Source organism: Mesoplodon mirus, assembly GCF_964341445.2.
Source record: "Mesoplodon mirus genome assembly, chromosome: 11".
NCBI lineage: Eukaryota > Metazoa > Chordata > Mammalia > Artiodactyla > Ziphiidae > Mesoplodon > Mesoplodon mirus.
In genome coordinates, this window is record NC_138987.1 from 9111824 (window position 1) to 9132787 (window position 20964).

The following is a 20964-nucleotide window of genomic DNA, read 5'->3' on the forward strand; positions in this document are numbered from 1 at the left end:
TATGCTCAAATAATGATTTCCTTTTGTGAGTCCTCTTAAAATACTTTTCTGGGAATTTGTCTTTCTTTCATTATATTTGTAAATGATACTCATTTAGGGTCTTGTTAGAATGAGAGGTCATTCTTGGAATGACTTGGTTCCCAGAATGCTGGCAGCTTACACCTTCTAGGCAAGAAATTGAAATGGTCTTTTATAGGGAATATGATTAGCCTAAGAGAAAAGACTAAAGATATTGGCATTAGGGATTTCACAGTGAAATAGGACCTTTGTGGTGAGACCCACAATTAAAAGTCCTCACTCATAAGCACAGTGCTTCTAATCAAGTTTATGATTACCGCATTTTAATTATCAAAAAGCCAAGAATCATTAGTTGTCTAAGAAAGTCTAACATGAAAGAAAAGAGATCAGATAAACAAATAGAAAAGTAGCAACTTGGAGGAAATGGATACTATCCAAAGTAAAATAAAATAACTATTAGTATCCCTTAGAAAGATAAAATGATACAATATATCCACAAAATAAAAATGTTTGCTATAAAAATAAACATTCAACAAACCAAAAAGAAGAGTTTTTGAAAAATAAATTCCAAAATGTAGAATTTGTCAACTGTGCCGCACTTAAGAACTTTGCCTGACCAATGTCAGCTTCTCATGGAATGCCCCTCTCCTTAACTCTATCCCTGCCTTTGCTCACCTTGACTTCTTTTTTTGTTGCTAGAGTAATCTAGGAAAGTCTAAGGAACATATTTCTTTTGGTGCATCTTGTTTTACTGCCTTTTGCTCCATAACTGACCTTTTCTACAAATATTCAAAGCTTAAAGGGTTGAGAGAGAGACACACACACACACACACAGAGAGAGAGAGAGAGAGAGAGAGAGAGAGAGAAGTATACCTTTCTGGTGACACTTTCAGATAAATTGTTAAGGGTACTAACTAGAGGGGAAAAATTAATTACATTAGTGCAATCTTGTCAGCATAATTTTAGCCTGATAAAACTGTAAAATATTTTGGATTAGTATGAAATGAACACTTGGTATATTTATTACCCAAGAAAAATTATTAATGTTTGTAAGAAACTGCTTATCACCTACCTGATTATCTTTTATTATGTAATCAGATTTTATCATTGGTATTTCTAAAACAAACACATCAGCAACACATACCAAAAGTAGTCCTGTGTTATATGATATTTTTATTGATGCCAAATCATTTATTATTAAAAACTTTTGTTTCTTTATTATTGATAGTTCGGCCTTTTAGCAAAGCAAGTAACACAAAAATTTAATCTGAAATGAACACAACCAGTACTGTAAATGAAAACTCAGTCTTTTCTTCAATAACATACTTGTTCTGGGCCTGTTGCTACTTAATTTAATACAAAAATTATATAATAACTATCTTCTGTATTCATAACACTCTGGTTCTAGATGTTCATGAAGGTATCCTTGAAGTCAATGGAAAAATTACATTTTTTTCCTTCAAAAAATTTCTTTAAAGCAAGCTTTTATACCATGAACTCATTTTCCCACTAACTCTTCATGGTGTGAGGGCATGAGAAGTAAACCAGGGTTCAGAAAACAAGTTTTTAGTTCCTGTTCACCTGCTAACTAGCTGTGCAGCTTGCATCAAGATGCCGCCATTGTCAGTGACCTTGTGCATCTGAGAAATTTGCACTTGGGATAATCTGCACATTTTCTTTCAGTTTTAAAAGTACATGATTCAGGGCTTCCCTGGTGGCGCAGTGGTTGAGAGTCCGCCTGCCGATGCAGGGGACACGGGTTCATGCCCTGGTCCGGGAAGATCCCACATGCCGCGGAGCGGCTGGGCCTGTGAGCCATGGCCGCTGAGCCTGCGCGTCCCGAGCCTGTGCTCCGCAACGGGAGAGGCCACAACAGTGAGAGGCCCGCGTACCCCTCCCAAAAAAAAAAAAAAGTACATGATTCAGCTGTATCTAAAAAGTATTATTTATGAAGACATAGCCATCTGAAGCAAATATGAGTACTTTAAATTTGAGTAGGAAGTATATGCACTGTTACATTTTACTGTTTTCTTTATGTTTGAAATATTTTCCAACAAAAACTTTAAAAATAAAATTTTAGCTAAAATGTTATATCTAATTTAGTTATAAAACAATGTAAGTGTAGAAATGCATGTCCAAAAAATTGAAAGTTTCAGAAGACCCTATTCCATTTTTAAATTATAACAAATCCTTTCATGTATGTTAGATTATGAGTATTTATGAGAAATATTGGGAAGATTTTATAAAATATTGGGAAAATTTTATAAATTTTTTTATAAAAGTGTTTTGAATTTTAAATAAGTATCATTGTAAAAGCAGCTATATATAAAATTGCAAAAATATGTATTACTTTCTCTTATGGTGACTTGATCATATGTGAATTTGATTTGAATCTGACCATGCAGACCAAAAAGATATGTACTTTTCTAAACTAAGATTTCAACTATAATCAGTTCAATATAATTTTGTTTAATAAAAGATAAAATTATACATTTATAAAAAATTGGAAGAAAATAAGTTAAAAAGTAGTACTCATATAAATATGTTTATGTATGTCTATACATAATAATAGTTTTGGATTTATTTGATTGTTTTAGCTGCAGTAAAAGTTAGCCAAGAATATGTCATTTTATTTCTTTCCTGTTTTCTAATTCCTTCTAAAATTCAAGGAGTGTATACAGTTGGGGTGTGTATGTGTTTGTGTGCGTGACACACATCCATATATCAGCCCTAAATTATACAAGTGTACCAGTTACCATTCCTTAATGATATTAACACTTTTAAGTGTATAAACTTATATGTTATCATTTAATTAATCTTTTTAAGTGTCACTTTTAGAAGCCCTTATACAGTGTGTTTATAAGTCTTATAAGACAAGACTAAATATATCAGCTGTCTTTGTCTTATTTTTTTCTCCTTAAAGGCACTGGAGCGCGTTGCAGTCGGCCAAGGGGTAAGTGAGCATGTTTACTCTAATCCAACTGATGAACGTGATAGTTTTTCTCAAAGTACTCTTCATACTTGACCTGCTGATGAACCTAAAACCTGATGGATTTTTATAAATATCACCTGTTCTTGTCACCTATTCATATTCAAACTTATACATTTTCTGTAAGTTTACTTTAAAAGAGAAGTGAATTCTCAGGAAAAGTAAATTGAACTTTTAGGAAAACTTCCACGTTATACTCTTGTACTAATGTCTCATTTATTCATACTATATTAAACAGTCTATAAATATTTCTAAAGAATGTTATTGCTGACTGTCAGGCTTTTATGGGCTTAGTTCAAGCAAAGATAAACAAGTTATAGCATTCAATTTACTTTTTAGCTATAGTCCAAACCACACATTTTAGTTGGTTGTTTTTTAACTTTCTTCTTTATTGACTTCATTAGTCATTAGTTGCAACAACCAAATGGGTTTTTACATATAAACAGATGTTAAATGTATCTTTCACATATTCATGTAATTGCCTTTTCCTCTACCTTAAGATTTATGAAACATATTAGGAATTTTTAAGTTTTTTTTTTTTTTTTTTGCGGTACGCGGGCCTATCACTGTTGTGTCCTCTCCTGCTGCTGAGCATAGGCTCTGGACGCGCAGGCTCAGCGGCCATGGCTCACGGGCTTAGCCGCTCCGTGGCATGTGGGATCTTCCTGGACTGGGGCACGAACCCGCGTCCCCTGCATTGGCAGGCGGACTCTCAATCACTGCGCCACCAGGGATGCCCCTTAAAGTATATTTTTAAGAGTTCCTTTTAAATTTTTCACAGAAGTCTTCTTATTGGACCTAAATTTTAGAAATTTCTCTTTTGCTTATTTTCAGGGAGAATTAATATGTCAATTTGAATTTTTAAGAATAAAAGTAGCATAATAGTAGCAACAAGTATCATTTACTGAGTGCTTTCTTTGGGCCAGACACAATGCTAAGAATTTTGTGTGGTTTTTTTAAGAATACTCATTATACCTATCTGAAAATTGATAAAAACTGATTTTTTAAAGGCATTTGAGCATATTGTTTAAGTGTGTAAGCTTTAGTCTCAGACTGCTGGTTTGCATCAGCAGTCTGCTGGTCTTCATCAGTTACTGGCTTAGTGATCAGAGACACATCATGATTTCTCCATAGCTTAATTTCTTTATCTGTAAAATACAAATAATAATAATACTAAAAAAATAAGAGTAACAATAATACCTTCCTCATAGAGTTTTTGTGAGGATTAAATGAGTGAAAGATGTAAAATGCTTAAAACAATGTCTATCACATAGTAAGTGTTCAATAAATATCAACTGTTGTTACTGTTACAGGTGGTTAATAATTATGATCATGAAAATAATACCTAAGTTTAACACAGAGCTTACCAAAGTACTGTTCAAAGTTTTCTTCATCAGTTAAAGTGCTGCATACATGGCCTGTGAGATCGGGACTGTTATCCCACGATACACATGAGGAAACTGTTAAGTAGTGAACACTGAGATTTGAGTCTCTGACTCTGGAGCCCTAGCTCTTAACTATAGTACAGATCAAAATAGTGGTTCCTTTGGGGTCTGGAAGAGGAAAGAGCCTTAATCATAAAAGTGCTCCAATGCATTTGTGCTCTGTTTTTCAATTTCCCAAGGGCTTGTTATGTTTACAGTCAATCTTATGAGTTGGGTATTCCCCAAACTTGAGAACATGATGTACAGCAGAAGTTTAGAAGTGCATTCTAGCTCAGTTAATTGCAGAGTTCTTTCAGCTTAGTGCCCTTTCCACTAGACCTGTAAAATGCATGTCTAATATATATATATATATATATATATATATATATATATATATACACACCACATACACACACACACACACACACACACACACACATATATACTTTAAGGGTGTACTCTTTCTGCTCCCTCCCATTTTAAAATGCATTAAACTGTTAAGTTGATTTATCACTTGTGAAGGAAAGAAAGTAAACTCTGAGCCACATCTAGCTTATTCCTGGAGTAGTCAGGCACAGGCTGCTCGGGAGATGTTGACTTCCTTCCCACTTACCCCCATTTGTATTTATCAGGATGGATAGTCCTAGTTATTCCAGGAATGCACGTTCGAAGGCACTTCATAACTCTCCTTTCTCTTAGGAAACAGCTGTAAAGCTCTTATTTACTCAGGGTAACTTGGGAATTATGATTTTTATTCTATCCTGTTTGTGTTCCTCTGTGCAGTCCATTTTTGTATGTTCTCTTGCTTAAAATACATTTCTTGGTCTTTTTTGGTGGCCTTTCTACAATCAGTTTTTAATAACAATATAAATATACGTTATTTCTAAATTATTTGGATACCATTTTACATAATTTTTCTAAAAGGCATGGGAAAGGAGAGCTTTATTTTTAAGGGTTTCTTTGCTTTCCTAAATGAAAGTATTTAATAAAAAAATGAATGACACCCTATCCCTGCCAAAGTGTCAGAGAGGCAAAATAGCATCATGACTTGGTACTACTGGGACATCAGAGCTAGGCTTCTTCACTTCAAGTAACAGCTCGACTATTTTTAGGAGTTTCATATAAAATTTACATAAAAATGAAATTCCTCACAGAGATCAGCTCGGTGCTTTGTGATGAGGGGTGGGATAGGGAGGGTAGGAGGGAGGAAGATGCAAGAGGGAAGGGATATGGGGATATATGTATATGTATAACTGATTCACCTTGTTATAAAGCAGAAACTAACACCATTGTAAAGCAATTATACTCCAATAAAGATGTTAAAAATAAATAAAAATGAAATTCCTACCTATTATAGCTAATCAACTAAAAAGAACTTTGTAAGCCATTTATAATACTAATATTTCACTTCATGTAATAGTTTATTTCCCAAAATGCCTTGAATTTCAGTAGAACAGTATAAGAGTAGGTGTTAATATATGAAAAGGGATTTCAGCACTTTTGTGAGAGAACTGAAAGGATTTGGGGAAAGTGGGGAGCAGATGATAAAGCAGAGATCTGGGGTACTGAAGAAAAAAATTACTCAAGATGAAAAAACATCAAATGGAAAATATATCCAGAGAGAGGAAACTCTTAATGAAATGTTTGGAGAAATCTTCAGGAAAGGAAAGCTTAGAAATCAGATTTTGTCTCAAGTCAAGAAGTTGCATTTGGAAAGAGATTTTACATAAGGAGTGTGCCTTTTGAAGGTTATAAATTTGAGTGTGAGCACTCAAGTGTGTATTTGTGTCTGCTTTCATTGAGTTATTTTAGGAGTTGAGTTGGGGACTGTGGTATCCCTAACACCGTTTCCTACTGTAATCACCCTCCTCACTGTTGTCAGCATCCAGAGAGGATATAACTTGTGTTGTTCAAAGTGCTCTGTCAGGACCCTACGAGTCAGACGTTCTCCAGTGACTTAAGAAGGCAGTGCCGTCGGGTGGAGACCCAAGAAATAATGGTTGACCCTCGACTCCCAACTTGTGGTTTTTTGTAGTCAGCACCTGGGGCCCATAGTGTAGGAACTCGATGTTAGATGGGGGAAAGGGACAATGGAGTAGGTTTTCTGCCTGAGCACACAGGCAAAATTTTGTTTTCTGTTAAACTCCACCTGAATCCAGATGTGTTCTCATTGAAAACAAATGAAGATAACAATTTGGGGCTCAGAAGGAGAATAGAAGTTACAAAAGGATAACTCAGTGAAGTACACATTCCACTGAACTCTATCGTTAAAACTTTACCCATAGTTGGAGAGTTTTTAGTTTTCAACTTACTTGACTTCTCAAAAGCATTCAGTATTGCCAACCTCCCTCCATACTTGCTCATTTTTCCTTTTTTTTTTCAATAATAACTTTGCATGGAAGCAAGGTGGTTGTTGCTGATATCTCTGTTGGATGGGGCTGTGGATGGAGTTTTGGCAACTTTTTATATTTTCTTAGTTTAAGGGTACCTCTTACATTGCTACAGTGAAGCACTCTTTCTTTTATGTATAGTACTTTTTTACCTCCTACTTTGAAACTCTTATGCATCATTAGGGACCTTCTCTTCAGCCATTCCTTTTTTCCTACCTTTGCACCTTCATGGACACTTCCTACCTCTTTTTCCCCAGGAAATGAAGTCCTGCTGAGACTTCAGTCTCTGATCTCATGTCCTTTCCAAAGCCCTTCTTTTCAACTCTGTAGTAGCAATGCGGTGATCTTTTAGGCCTCAGACATATTTTAGTATGTCCTTACATAGGGTAGTACCTTCTCTCTCTGGCTGTGAATCCTTGGTAATATCTCTAATCCACCACCATTAGGAAAGGTGCACATTTTTATCTCTTTTGCACACATCCTACATGTCTGCTCTCTTATACAGGACTGACTTGGTTGGTCATGAAGTTTATTTCTACGTTTTTAACTGATAAACACTCCATTTGGGACATTAGCTAATTTTTCTTTGATTATTCCTTTTCTTCCTCATTCACTACTACTACTTTCATAGTTTCTTGTATTTTCTCAATGAGAACTAGCCTCCAAGTACATTGTAACTTAGAATAGAAAAGTTATAAAATTATCCCCTATGTTTAGCAATGAGCTCAGGTTTCTAACATTCACTTATGGTTCTGACACTCAAGTATTGATTTGATTTCTGTTTTTTATTTGTTTCTTGTGCTCATATATATCTGCATTTTTTTCAGCTGCCTACTGAATCACTCTTCTATCGTGCCGTACTTCAGGATATTATTAAAGATTGTTATGGCATCACCAAATGGTATGATGATTTCATTTCAATAAGAATAACTATCCTGTATTAGAAGTGAAGTGACTTTTAGTTTTCAGGTGAATTCATTCAGGGTCACTGTTATTAGTAGAAGAAGCTTTGAATTTGAGCATGATTTCAGTAAGTAACAAAGAACTATGCAGCAACCGTATCTTAGGTTAATCATTATTAAAGTAAGGGTTCTAATGATTCCCTTTTGTCCTGAAACGTTGTTGTGATGATAAAGAAATATATGTAAAATGTACTTCAGAATTTGAGAAGTATTGAAATGTTATATGTAAGTAATTCAGTGAATATAATATGAGCAGGGGTTATATTTAAAATATTTCACAACCACTATAGCATAAACACTTAACTAATTAGAGCAGATATCAATCTTAAATAGCCAGGTGGCCATTCATGTCTGTACTGGTAGAATAGTAGCCTTGCATATGTTTTGTTTCTGTTTTCCCCAGATAATGGCTGCCTATACAGAAAGGCAAGGATTAGGAGAATTTTTCATAATATTGGTTCAACAACTGTGCCATACTCAAGCATACATCTGCAGTCCCTTCAAGTTTCATGAATGTTTCTTCGTACTAGTTATAATTTTAGGATTCTGATTGCCATTTCGTTATAATAGGATTATTCTTCAAACTAAAATAGGGTAGTTTTCAAGTTCTCAAAAACAAATCCAAACTTATTAACAGAAATAGAAGCTATTTTCAGATTAGGTATAATTTCTCTAAGAAAAATAGTCTATTTTTTTACTAAAAGAAATTATGACATACAAATATCCACATATACCATTGATTTTAATTGTCATTTCTATGTAGATAACTCCCAAATCTGTGTCCCTATCTCCATTCTCTTTTCCATATATTAATCTTCAAAATGTCTGAAAGTGAATTTCTCATGGTTTCCTGAAAACTGGTTCCTTTCTCTAAACTCACCCCAAGATGCTAACCTTATTGGAAAAAGTCACAAAATTGTGCAAATTCATGTCTACTCAAATATTGACTGCCTGCCTTCCTTTAAGACATCAAGTCTGTTCATTACTGTGTTTGTTGTTCTCTTAATGACCACTTAAGATCATCTACACTCTTTTCTGAACCTTTCTTCTCACTTAAAAATTCAAATCTCTCCAATCCTCCACATTCCTGCCTGCCTTTATTACTCAGTAGATGTTATTTAAGACTTCTTTGATTCCAGATCTTTAATGAGCTTTCAGCCATATATATATATATATATATATATATATATTTTTTTTTTTTTTTGGTACGCGGGCCTCTCACTGTTGTGGCCTCTCCCGTTGCGGAGCACAGGCTCCGGATGCGCAGGCTCAGTGGCCATGGCTCACGGGCCCAGATGCTCCGTGGCATGTGGGATCTTCCCGGACCGGGGCACGAACCCGTGTCCCCTGCATCGGCAGGCGGACTCTCAACCACTGCACTACCAGGGAAGCCCTTTCAGCCATATTTGATCATGTAATAATTGTTTTCTCCAAACTCTCATCCTCATTGTCTTCCATTAAGCTGCATTCCTCTAAGTTTCCTTTCCTACCTTGAACTCTCATCTGTCTTCTGTAAGCATTTTTCTTCTTACTCATCCCCTTGGTATATCCAGAAATTCTCTAGTGTTTTACACTTAGCTGCTGTCTCTTTATATTTCCTCTTTCTCTTAACAGTTACCCTCACAACAAATAACTTAAATCATGTACCCAGCTCCTACCTCTTTTTTGAAGTTCAAATCTCTATTTCTCAATATAGAGCAACAGCTTCTAAACAGCCTCACTTAAGTACCTTAAGCACCTTAAAAATACACCAGATTCAGCCACAGACAAAAAACAAAGTTAGCTTCCCACCAATTCTGTTCCTCTTTCTTCTGTCTCTTGACTTCTTTTGTCATTTCTGGGGAATTGCATGACCATTATCAAGCTTTAGAAATCTTAAAATCATATTCGATTCTTTTCTTATCATCAAACCACACATTCTAATTAGTTGCCAAGACGTGCACATGTTATAATTTTTAACCCAGTGGTTGTTCATTGTGGGGCAGGCAGCCTATCAGGTTCTGAATGCATAGGATGTAGTGTCCACACAGGAGTCTTCCATATTCTAGTCAGGATGGCATGTGCAGAAACCAAAGAAAATGATAGAAACCTACTTCCAGTAACAGCAGACTAAGTAATTAGGGCTAACCCTCCTTCTGAGAAAAACTAAAAATGCTAGAGATGTGTATATATGCAAGTGTGTGGTGTGTGTGTACAAGTATGTGTGTTTGTGTATATGCAAGTATGTGTGTATTTAAATTTGTTTTTAATTGGTTTGAGAACATCAGAGACTACCAAGGAAATTAAAAATTACACAGCAAATGTCTAGAAGATGGAAACCAAGAGAAAGGAAGCCAGCTTTTAGGGCTTCATTTTCCCCCAGATGCCATTTCTTAACTACGGAAAAGTGGAATTCCCTGGCAGTCCACGGTTAGGACTCAGCGCTTTCACTGCCCAGGCGCGGGTTCGACCGCTGGCCCAGGAACTAAGATCCTGCAAGCCGCGCGGCTCGGCCCAGCCAAATTTTAAAAAATAAAATAAAACAGCAATAACAACAACAAAAAAGAATGATCATTAGCAGCAATGTTTATAAGAGCAAAAGTCTAGGAATAAAAATTTCATTAATAGGAGAATGGATAAACTGTTGTGGAATACTATGTCATAGTGAAAATGTATGAATTACAACTACATGCATCCAAGTGGATGAGTGTTGTGAATCTAAACGTTATAGAAAAATTCATATATAATTTGGAAACAAGCACAAATGGTATAATTAATTCAGGAATGTAAATATGTGGTAAAGAATCAAGAAAAGCATAAGAATGATAAACACAAGCAATATTCAGTGGTATAGTATCCTATGGGAGGGAGGACAACTGAGTAGACAAAGTGTTGAGGTGGGGAAGATGAGGGACACATAGGAAGTTCTAGAGACTGTTAATGTTCTATTTCTCAAGTTTGGTGTTGCATATAAGTGTTCATTTTATGGACATTCTTTATAACTTATACATAGTATTTTGTAAATACTTGTTTGTGTTCAACAGCAGTGAAATTATAAACTCATTTCAGGCTACACCCCAGGGTTAGTTGAACTACATATTATACTCCTAGTATCCGTTACAGTCACCTCATTATAGTAGTAAGGAAAATTAGGATGAAGTGGTTAAAAGCTTATCTTAAGTCGTACAGCCTAAAAGAACCAGAGCTAGGACCAAATTCATAGTCCACAAAAGTTTTCTTTTTGCTATCCCATGCTTCTTTTTAGTTTAAATTCTTTGGGATATTTTTAATATGAGTGGAGTTATAGGTCTCCTTGTATTAGCCTTGTTAACAAGGTTAACTTGATTGGAATCACTGGCCAGCAAGGTTACTAAAGACAGAAAATAAGATCACTGAATTATTTCTTCTGCATTTTGTTTAGCTTGCCTTGCTAATTAAATAAATTGTCTTCAAGTGATATACTGTTTCAGACTACTTGAAATATTGTTCTGAAAGTTTCTTTAAGTTTAATTGTTTTATAACATAAGATTAGAAGTAAACTTTTTTCATGGGCTTAAAAACTATAGCATTTTTACTCTATTGTAATTGTGAATTAGCATTTAACACTTATGTTAAAACTCAATAATTTATATAATCTTAAAATGTTATAATTAGTCCTTATCTGGAAACTTTCTAAGGGAATAAAATGCCAAAGAAAGCATTTAATGGGATAAGGGATAAAAATCCTTTAGAACACTTCAAAAGAGAGCAGAGAAATTGATGTGTATACTTTACTTACTTTATTATTCTCTTTCATAATGAGTACTGTAAACAGCTGTAGAAAAAATACATAAATTTTGATGCCTGTAATTATGAATTAGTTTAACTTTCATTTTGATTTTGCAGTAATCAAATAGGTATGTGAAAAACCAGATCATGAAAACTGGCTCACCAAATTAAAGCTACTTCTTTAGTCCATAATGTGTGGTCAGATTAGCAGGTCTGTATCTTTTACATTGAAGAGTATTTTGAAGATTTTTGTAACTTCCTTAAGTGATTGCCATTTTCAGCAAAATTTTATGTTAAGTCTTAAGAAATACTTAAAGGTTCTTTAAGTCTTTCAGTAGGTATTAGCATATAAAATGCAAAATAAATAACTTCATAAATATTTTCTGATGATGGAGAAACTGAACTTTGATACTTTCTGTCCTTCATGTGCTTATTTTTATTTAGTATATGTCTACTTTACCTTTTCCTATAATTTCCTAAACTAATGTTGCTTCTCTGGAAAATGCTACAAGGAAACCATGTTCTTACAATTGTATTTTGGGGAAAGCATGTGGGTGGTGTTGGATTCACTTGAGTAGAATTTTAATTAGATCTAGTGCATTCACTTTTATTAAAAGAAAGAATACTGATTCCTTTTTAGCATGCTAACCGTGCTTTATTCTGACAGAGGGCCCCCTTTTAATCTGTTCTTCAAGTCCCATCATATATCTTTCAGAAACAGTTATGTCACTTTTCTCACTTCAGAATGTTTGATAATTTCTCTTCTTTATACTCAAAAACTAAAATGTCCTTATTATGGCATTCAAGGCCATTTCTAAGGTACCACTAATGTCCTTTCCAGACTAATTCATCACCCCGTTCTTCCTTCTCTGCACCCCAAGCAGCTGCCCATGCACACTGTTTTATACTGGATTATTCATCATTTCCATGCAATTATTTTTGGACCTCGTATGCTTCCTTGGAGCTCCTTTGCCTACCTGAAATATTCTCCTCCCCATTTCTGCATCTTTTCTTTCCCTGACCTCTGGCAGGTGAAATCCTAGGCATTCTTTAAAACCCAGTTTGGAAGACATCTCTGGTATCTTTCTCTTCTCCTTCTCACTCTCTCCTCCCATAGTACTTAATCTGGGATTCACTGCTCTTATTGAATCTAAATGTACAATGAGTTGTTTGTGTGTACTCCTCTGCCACCTGGTGAGCCCCGATGGCCAGTTTACAGCTTTATTAATTGAAGTCATCTATCATAGTGGTTAAGAGCACAGATTCTGAAAAATCCTCTTTGGAACCATTTTCCCGTCCAACTACTATCCCATATCTGTTCTTTCCTTTACTGGAAAACTCCTTGAAAGCGCTGCCAATTTCTTTCCCATTTCACTTGAATTCCAATCAGACCCTACTTCCATCACTCCATCAAACTCCCCTTTTCAGGGGCACTAATGACCCCATGTGGCTAAATCTCCTGGTCAGTTCTCAATCCTCAACTTACTTAGCCTGCCATAAGTATTTCACACAGTTTACCACTTTTTACTTTCATTTGTTAGAGAAAGTCCCTCTTAAGATAGTCACCTTTTTCATTTTTTTTTTAATCCAGTTTATTTTGCTGACTCCTCTTCCTCTTTCAGACCTCTCATTTTTGGAGTGCTTTTTTCTATCAGTTCCTACTACCTAGGTGATCTCATCATGTCTCATGGCTTTCAGTACCATTTATATGCTGGTGAATTTCATATCTATAGTCCAGTTAATGACAAGCGTATTCTTCTAGGTGCTCAGGCCAGGATAACTTTGACTTCTCTCTCTCACACTGCCTGGATCCAGTCCTTCAACAATTTTATAGTCTGTCTAATTAAATATATCTAAAATTCTACCACTTCTTAACCATCCTCAGGGCCACCACCCTGGTCAAAGCCACCATCATCTCTCATGTAGATTATTGTAGTAACCTCCTAATTGGTCTTCCTGCTTCTATTTTTGCCCCCTAGAGTCTATTCTCCACACAATAGCCACAGTGATCCTGTTAATATTTTTAAGTGAGATCTTGCTCACTGTCTTCCCATGGTTTCTTATTCACTTGAAAGTAAAGCTAATATTTTCACTATGACCTACAAAGCCTTATATGATGGAGCTACTCATTATCTCTCTGATCTCATTTCTACTATTTTCCCATTTATTTATGTCTGTACTGCTTTCCTTGGTATTACTTGAAAATACCAGGAACACTTTCTACCCCCAGAGCCTTTCCACGTAATGTGTCCTCTGCCTGGAATGCTCCTCACCAGATATCCACATGGCTAGTTCACTCTCTTTCTTTAGTTCTTTACTCAAAATTATTATCTCTATGATATCCACCATCACTCCTCGCTAACATTTCTTATCTGCTTTCTCTCCTCTGTCATCAGCTTCTCATTAGCTCTTATTGCCATACAGTTAGTCCCCTACATACGAACGAGTTCTGTTCCGAGAGGGCATTTCTAAGTCCAATTTGTTCGTAATTGCAACAAAGTTAGCCTAGGTACCCAGCTAACACAGTTGGCTATATAGTACTGTACTATAATAGGCTTATAATACTTTTCACACAAATATACATAAAAAACAAACACAAAAAATAAAGGAAACATTGTTAATCTTACTGTACAGTACCTTGAAAAGCACAGTAGTACAGTACAACAGCTGGCATACAGGGGCTGGCATCGAGTGAACAGGCAAGAAGAGTTACTGACTGGAGGGGGGAGAGGAGGTGGGAGATGGTAGAGCTGAAGGATCATCACAATCGGAGACAGAGGGCAAGCTGCAATTTCACTACGCCTGACATTGATGGCACAGGTTCTGGTTCCTTGCTAGATTCAATTCTATCTACCCTCTTGAAAAAATGATCCAGTGATGTCTGAGTAGTAGCTCTTTTTTTCTCATCCTAGAAGACATTATAGCAATGGATTGCATTCTGAACAGCTGATGCAACCTTTGTATACCATTCTGCGTTCAGGTCCTGTGCCTCAGAAACGGAAACAGTGCCTCCTCAAATAAAGAAAATCCCCTTGCCGTTCCCTGCGACATGAATCTCTTCAGTTCTTCAGTTACTTCTTCCTCTTGTCACTCCACTCTCTCGATTATTTTCACCTGTTTCCATCATTATCACTTGGCGCTTCTTAGCAGTACCAGCTACATCACCGCTGCTTTTACACTTGCTTCTGGACATCCTGGGCTTGTAATAAAGATACTGTACTACTGCACTCTATACAGTACTGTATAGTAAAATACACAAAAGCACAACCACTTGTAGAGGATGAACGCACATGACAATGTATGCCAGACACGTGAACTAACTTATGTGATTGGACAGGCAGACTCATGTTCAACTCTTTGGCGTTTGGTCATATGACAACCACCACTTAGTAGATAGTTTTAGAATATAGAATCAGAAGTTTTGTTTGGCCTGGGGGATTTTGGTTTGCTTGCTTGGTTTTTTCAGACAGAGAAACTTGAGCATTTTCCGATGATAAGAGTAAAGACTCAGTGAGTAAAGAGAAGTTGAAGATACATCAGAGGAGGCAGAACAAGATGGCATCCAGATCCCTGATCTTAGGCATTTTCTTACAGAAAGCAATTATATTATATATATATTATATTAATTATATTAACTAATTAACATAGAGAAGGATTTCTATTTATCTTCACACACGTCAGCAAAAATTAAGACTGCAGTGATTCTGTGATGTCATAATGTATAACTGTAAAAGGTAGACTCCAAATCTTTAGTGTTAAATAATGAGAAAAATGCAATAGGCACTTACGAAAAATTAAAATTAAAAATGGGATTGCCCCATATTCCATTTGTTAACAGTCCTATTCTGTGCTTTTACTTTCTATATAGGTAACTCTTCAGATCTTTTTTGCACCTGCCTCTTTTTTCTCTTGTTTCTTAATTACTAGAATTACAGTATTTACCCTTAAAACTATAGACCCTCCTAAAGTCTGATGAGTGAAATATTCTTTTTCTGGTAGCTTCAAAAGAGCAGACTGCATTCTACATCATAAACTCTCTTTACAGCTATTATTTTTAAGAAGGTTGATTTGTAAGACACCCAGACTTTAGAGATTAGTGCCATGTCCTGCAAAAGTAGCCTTTTACCTCCAAAAGTTCTAAAAGCCTGATTCATTATACTAAATCTTGTGTTGCTTTGGTAATAATATTTAAATCGACATTCTGTTTCCTGTAAAATATACTTTTTTTTCTTAAACCAAAATGGACTTATTGGTACTTCCCTTCTCTTTCTATACCGTGAAAGTAATAAAACCATTTTTTCTGAATTTTTTAACAATAGCACTCTATTTTCAAACACAGCCTTACATAGAACCAAATAAATTTAATAAATTTTAGAAAAGGACTTATTTCTTACACAATTATCCTTTTCATATTTTATGGAAAATTGTAACCCTTTAAAGTACCTCTTTGGAGTCCTTAAGGAGAACAGTTTAAAAAAAATTGTTGTAACCTATTTCTATATTTTACGTGTTGGCCTAATTTTAGTATGTTACTTTTATAATTTTATCGTTTGTTTTATCAGTATTGCTGTTCACAGCACTGTTGGAAACTGAGACATTTTGAAACTTAATTCCTCCTCTAAGAAAGCTTACCCTAGTCAATTCCAGCAGCTGAAGCACTCCCTACTCTGTGCTGTATTCTGAGCACCATCTTTTGCTTATCACATTGAATTATAGCATTTGTTCACCTGTCTTCCTTTATAAACTGTGGATGATTCTACCCCTAGAACCCAGCACAATAACAGGAAAATGACCTCCATTCATTGAGTGTTTGTCAGACACTGAGCCAAGCATGGTACATACATAGACTCTCATCTTCAACCTTCTACTGCTGAACAAGGAGAGGCAAAGAGAGGTTTTTAAGCGGTAAATACATGGTAGAGCAAGGAATCAAACTTATTTCAGTCTTGAGTTCCCATGGAGTCTGCCTACTTCTGTTTGTCTATAACACAGAGGTAGACATTCTTCATCTGCAGTTTAACAATATCGAGTATAAATCCTGTTGAAGAACTGCCAGAGTTACTATTTAATAGTAGTTAATATCTCAGATTCTAAAGCCAGACTTCCTGAATTCAAACTGGGGGCAGTTTACTTAACCTCTCTGTTCTTTAGTTTCACCATCTTTAAAATGGGGATAATAGTGGGACCTACCACATGGAGTAGTAGTAAGGATTAAATAAGTAAATGCAGCAAAGGACTTACAGGTCCTGGCACATCATAAACATGAAATAAATACTAACTGTTACTATTTGTTTTGTTTACATTGCACTGTTCCTTATATATTTGTTCAGTAGTTCTATATATATTTTTTAAATCACACTTGTTTATTTGTATAGTTAAGCCTGCCTTCCTAACTCTACTTGATTAGCAAATAGATCTATTTACTGTATTAGCGCATTTCATGTTATAGTCTGACTAGATGTTTTTGTTTCTGCAAGCTGCAAGAGATATTTATTTAATTATTTAATCCATTTATTGAGATCCTGCTATATTGGAGTGTCTACACTAGGCACAGGGGATATGGTCATGAGCAAAACAGGTGGAAACTCTGCTCTCCAGCTGCTCAGAGCAGTGATCTCAAACATATTTTTAAATTTCACATCTCTGTCATAAACATTCTTGAGCATGCACCCCCAAAATGAATACTTAATTATTTATAAGTGATATATGTGTCTTTCTACTAGTCTATTGTATAAATTTTTAAATAAACTGAAAAACTGAAATTAAAAAGGTAAATATAAATAGAAATTAAAATTCTAATATTCTCTTTCCCTTGGGGTATGCTCACTCCTCTTTGGAGTCCACTGACTTAAAAAAAATAAAGACAGACACTCAAAGAAACAAAAAAGAGTAAGCATGTGAAGGAAAAGTTCTCTGTGTAGGGAGCCTAACTTCATCTGGGAGGCCAGAGAAGACTTTCCTAAGGAAGCAACATTTAAGATAGGATCTGAAAGGTTGAGTTCGGGATTCCCTAGGCAAAAAGATCAGGGGTGAAGTGTAACACAAATAGTGTTTATAGACAGAAGCATGATGTGTTCAAGAAACTAGAAAGACTGTCATTGTGAATGGAGAGGCAGTGTCCTAAGAGTGTTAGAGAGGTTGTCAGAATGGACCAGGTGGTACAAGGCTTATTATATACTATGTTAAGCATTTAGATCTTAATTCTAAGAGTCATGGGAAATTCTGGAGGAATTTAAAGAGAAGTAACATGATCAGATAATCACCTTTCTATTTCTATTTGGATGATATTTTTCTCCCTTACTGGTTGCTGCTAAAAACAGGTCCAAAATAGTATACCTCAACAAAGGATTTAAGGGACAAGTCTTATGTAGCAAATTATTGTTTAATACACTAAAAGTAATCTCATAACCAGTTGTGAGATTTTGTAACAGAAAAGGGGTAGTATATTCCGAAAAGAAAAAGTAAGATGAGGGCAAATTAAAATTTTAAATGTTTCTCTTATTTTCAAGCAATCTGAAATACAAAACCCAGGAAACAAGTCGATACCACCTACACTTATACTGTCTACTGTCTTCAGCTTACAATGGTTAGCACTTTCCTGTGAGCTTCTCACTCTGGCTCTTTTAACTTTGTAATCGAAGAAAAATCCAAATGATAATTCCAATTATGATAAAAACAACAATCATGATAGCAAAGAAAATGACTCACATGGTGGCACAGTTCTGAGCACCTTACATGTGTTACCTAATTTCATCCTCGCAGTGACTTTACGAAATTGGGACTATTAATATCCCGTTTTTATAAACAGGGAGCTAGTAGGTGATAGAAACAGACTGGAAGCTACACTCTTATCTACTGTGCTCTGCTTTCTCTCTTAAGCTACTCTATTAGGTGGTGATAGATGGTATAAAATAACCAAAGTCACTATCTCATGGGAAAGAATTGCTTGCCCCTCTGAATTAAAAAATAATAATAATAAAAGTTTTAAAACCTTTTAAGATGAGGAGCAGGAAGTTAATATTAAATGGCTTTTTTCCTTTTTCTGGCTACACAGTTTATCATTTCAATATACTGTGATACATAAGATGTCCATATCGATTATATGATATCTCTTATATATAAATGTGTAGGATCTGAGAATTACACAAAAACTAATAAAAAATATAATTTCTGTTTCCTGGAACCTATACCTTTTCAAATGACTATTATTTCAAAGCAGTTTTTTGAGCAGGAAAGTGGTAAATGAAAATGCTCTTCTAACAAAATAGCATGACAATGTAGGCAGGAATGAAGGGACAAGCATCAGCTTTAATTAGGAAGTAGCTGTAATAATTAGGACCTGAGGTAATAACAAGTGTAATTGAAGTGGCCATCTAGAAGTGGAGCTGAAGTTATATATTTGAGGTATATTTCAATGGAAGAATTGATAGAGCTTCATGTCTGACTAAGCATAGGGATTAATATTTATATTGCCAAGAGTAAATGAGCTTTTATTCATTGTTTTTGATACTTGGAGGTGGTAAATTTTTTATTCTCTTGATTTTTACATTATACCTATGCAACCAAATGCAATTATACCAATGCAACCAAAATTGTGAGATGTGATAGTCCAGCATTGCATTATTTAAATTTAAAACCATCTCATATTTTATTTATACTGTAATGAAAATCTGCAGGGCATAAATGAGATCAAGTCAGACCCAACTCAGCAGCATATGGTGCTTTTCCAATGGCTGGCATTGAAGTTCTGTTTGCATGGCTGTTCGATGTCACCACTATTAGCAGGTGTTACCATGAAATGTGCACTGTAATGTTGAGCCAGTAAAGTGAAAATGTGCTTTGTAGCACAATGGAACCTTTCGAAATACCTATAGTTCCCTTTAAAAATGAGGCTTTTTTAATACTAACTTTACAACTTCTTTCTCACAGTATTGTCTTCATAATATGTCTTCCACTGTTGTATGTTGAAGGAATTCTCAAAAGCAGATTCCGAATATTTTTGTAATATGTAAACTAAAAGTGTTCACAAAAATATTACTACATTATTATCACATGTGGAGCTTGTGCCATATGCACAGAAGGTATTTAAAAATATTTCATGACTGAATTTAAAATCATCTATAATTTAAATTGGAAAAACTAAAGAGTGATTCAATTTTGTTTTGCAGTGATCGGCATGTTGGTAAAATTTATTCCAAATCCTCTTCCTTTCTGGATTATGTCAGAAAGTCTCTAAAGAAGCTTGGATTAGATGAGTCCAAGGTTGGTATATGATTACCCATTGTTTTTATAAGAAACAAGAGAACTTCTATAGGGTTATGAATTGAGATAATACAAAATTATTTGCCCTCTACTTTTCTCTTATTCATGAAAAACATCTAAATTATATTGAAACCAAACTCCAGTTACCTTTATTCCAGTTCACCTTTTCTGTCAATATTATACGGATAGTTTGCTGTTGTACACCTCCAGAGTGATTCCCCTTTCAGGTTTATTCAGGTAAACTTGTGCCAATTTTCAAATCAAAATAGACTTAAAAAGCAAGTGCAAATGGGAATTGTAAGTACATCAGGAGACGATGGTTTTAATTTTAAACTGCATGTATTTAAAGGCTGTATAATGCATTAAAATTAAAAATCTTAAATTCAAAAACCCTTTGAATGGGAGAATCCTGGAAAGTGGTAATGTCAAAGAAAGCCCAAGGTAATAATTGAGAACATATTGTTGAAGACACAAAAGGTAAGCTGATGGACTAGTGGTAATAAATAGTCTAACACTGAGAAAAAAATAACTCTCAACATGATTCAAATGAGTTATTAACTAAAATATTAAGTTGAATCTGGATCACTTTGGTATTTTGAATTGATTATAAATTGAAATAAAGAAAAAAATAGTTGATTAAGGAATGGTGATTAAGGTGGTTAAGGTTTCTTCTTGAAAGAGAAAAATTATACAGATATGATTAAGTTATATCAAAGCCAGAGGGTATTATTATTTATTGTACCAGTTACCCATTTACTCCCCAGTTGCTTTATTACTTAAAGCAATTAGACTGGTACTAATAAGTTTCCTCCTCTGTAAAATAGCTCTGAAAAAGCATTTCTAATTCATAGGATTTAAGAAAAATTAAATGAGGTAATAGACATAAAATGCTGAATACAATGTACATAGTAAGTGCTAACTAAATAATACTAGTTTTTATGATTCTTATCTTTGTATGTGTACTGCTTATAATAATACAATTGATATGACTCCTATAAACATTTTTATTTAGTCACCAAAATGAAGGTCCTTCTAGTCTTGCATAAATAAGTAAGAATAGACAGTGTTATCCTAGTTATTTTATTTCTGTTTTTTTTTAATATTTTTAATCAGACTGGTCTTCCTTCCAATTAGTCTTTCTTAATGCATATGTTTACTTCGTGTCTCAATTC

General features: G+C 34.9%; 1 protein-coding gene across 3 annotated transcripts in view; it reads left to right on the plus strand.

Moving 5' to 3' along the window:
* METTL25 (methyltransferase like 25) overlaps nt 1-20964 on the plus strand; it is a gene marked incomplete at both ends in the record, with an annotated part of 95595 nt that overhangs the window by 62499 nt on the left and 12132 nt on the right. For all 3 annotated transcript variants that reach the window (XM_082634973.1, XM_082634972.1, XM_082634974.1), the window contains 3 exons: nt 2942-2971; nt 7649-7722; nt 19699-19792. In XM_082634973.1, coding sequence (XP_082491099.1) covers nt 2942-2971; nt 7649-7722; nt 19699-19792 — 198 coding nt within the window. The remainder of the gene's footprint in view (nt 1-2941; nt 2972-7648; nt 7723-19698; nt 19793-20964) is intronic.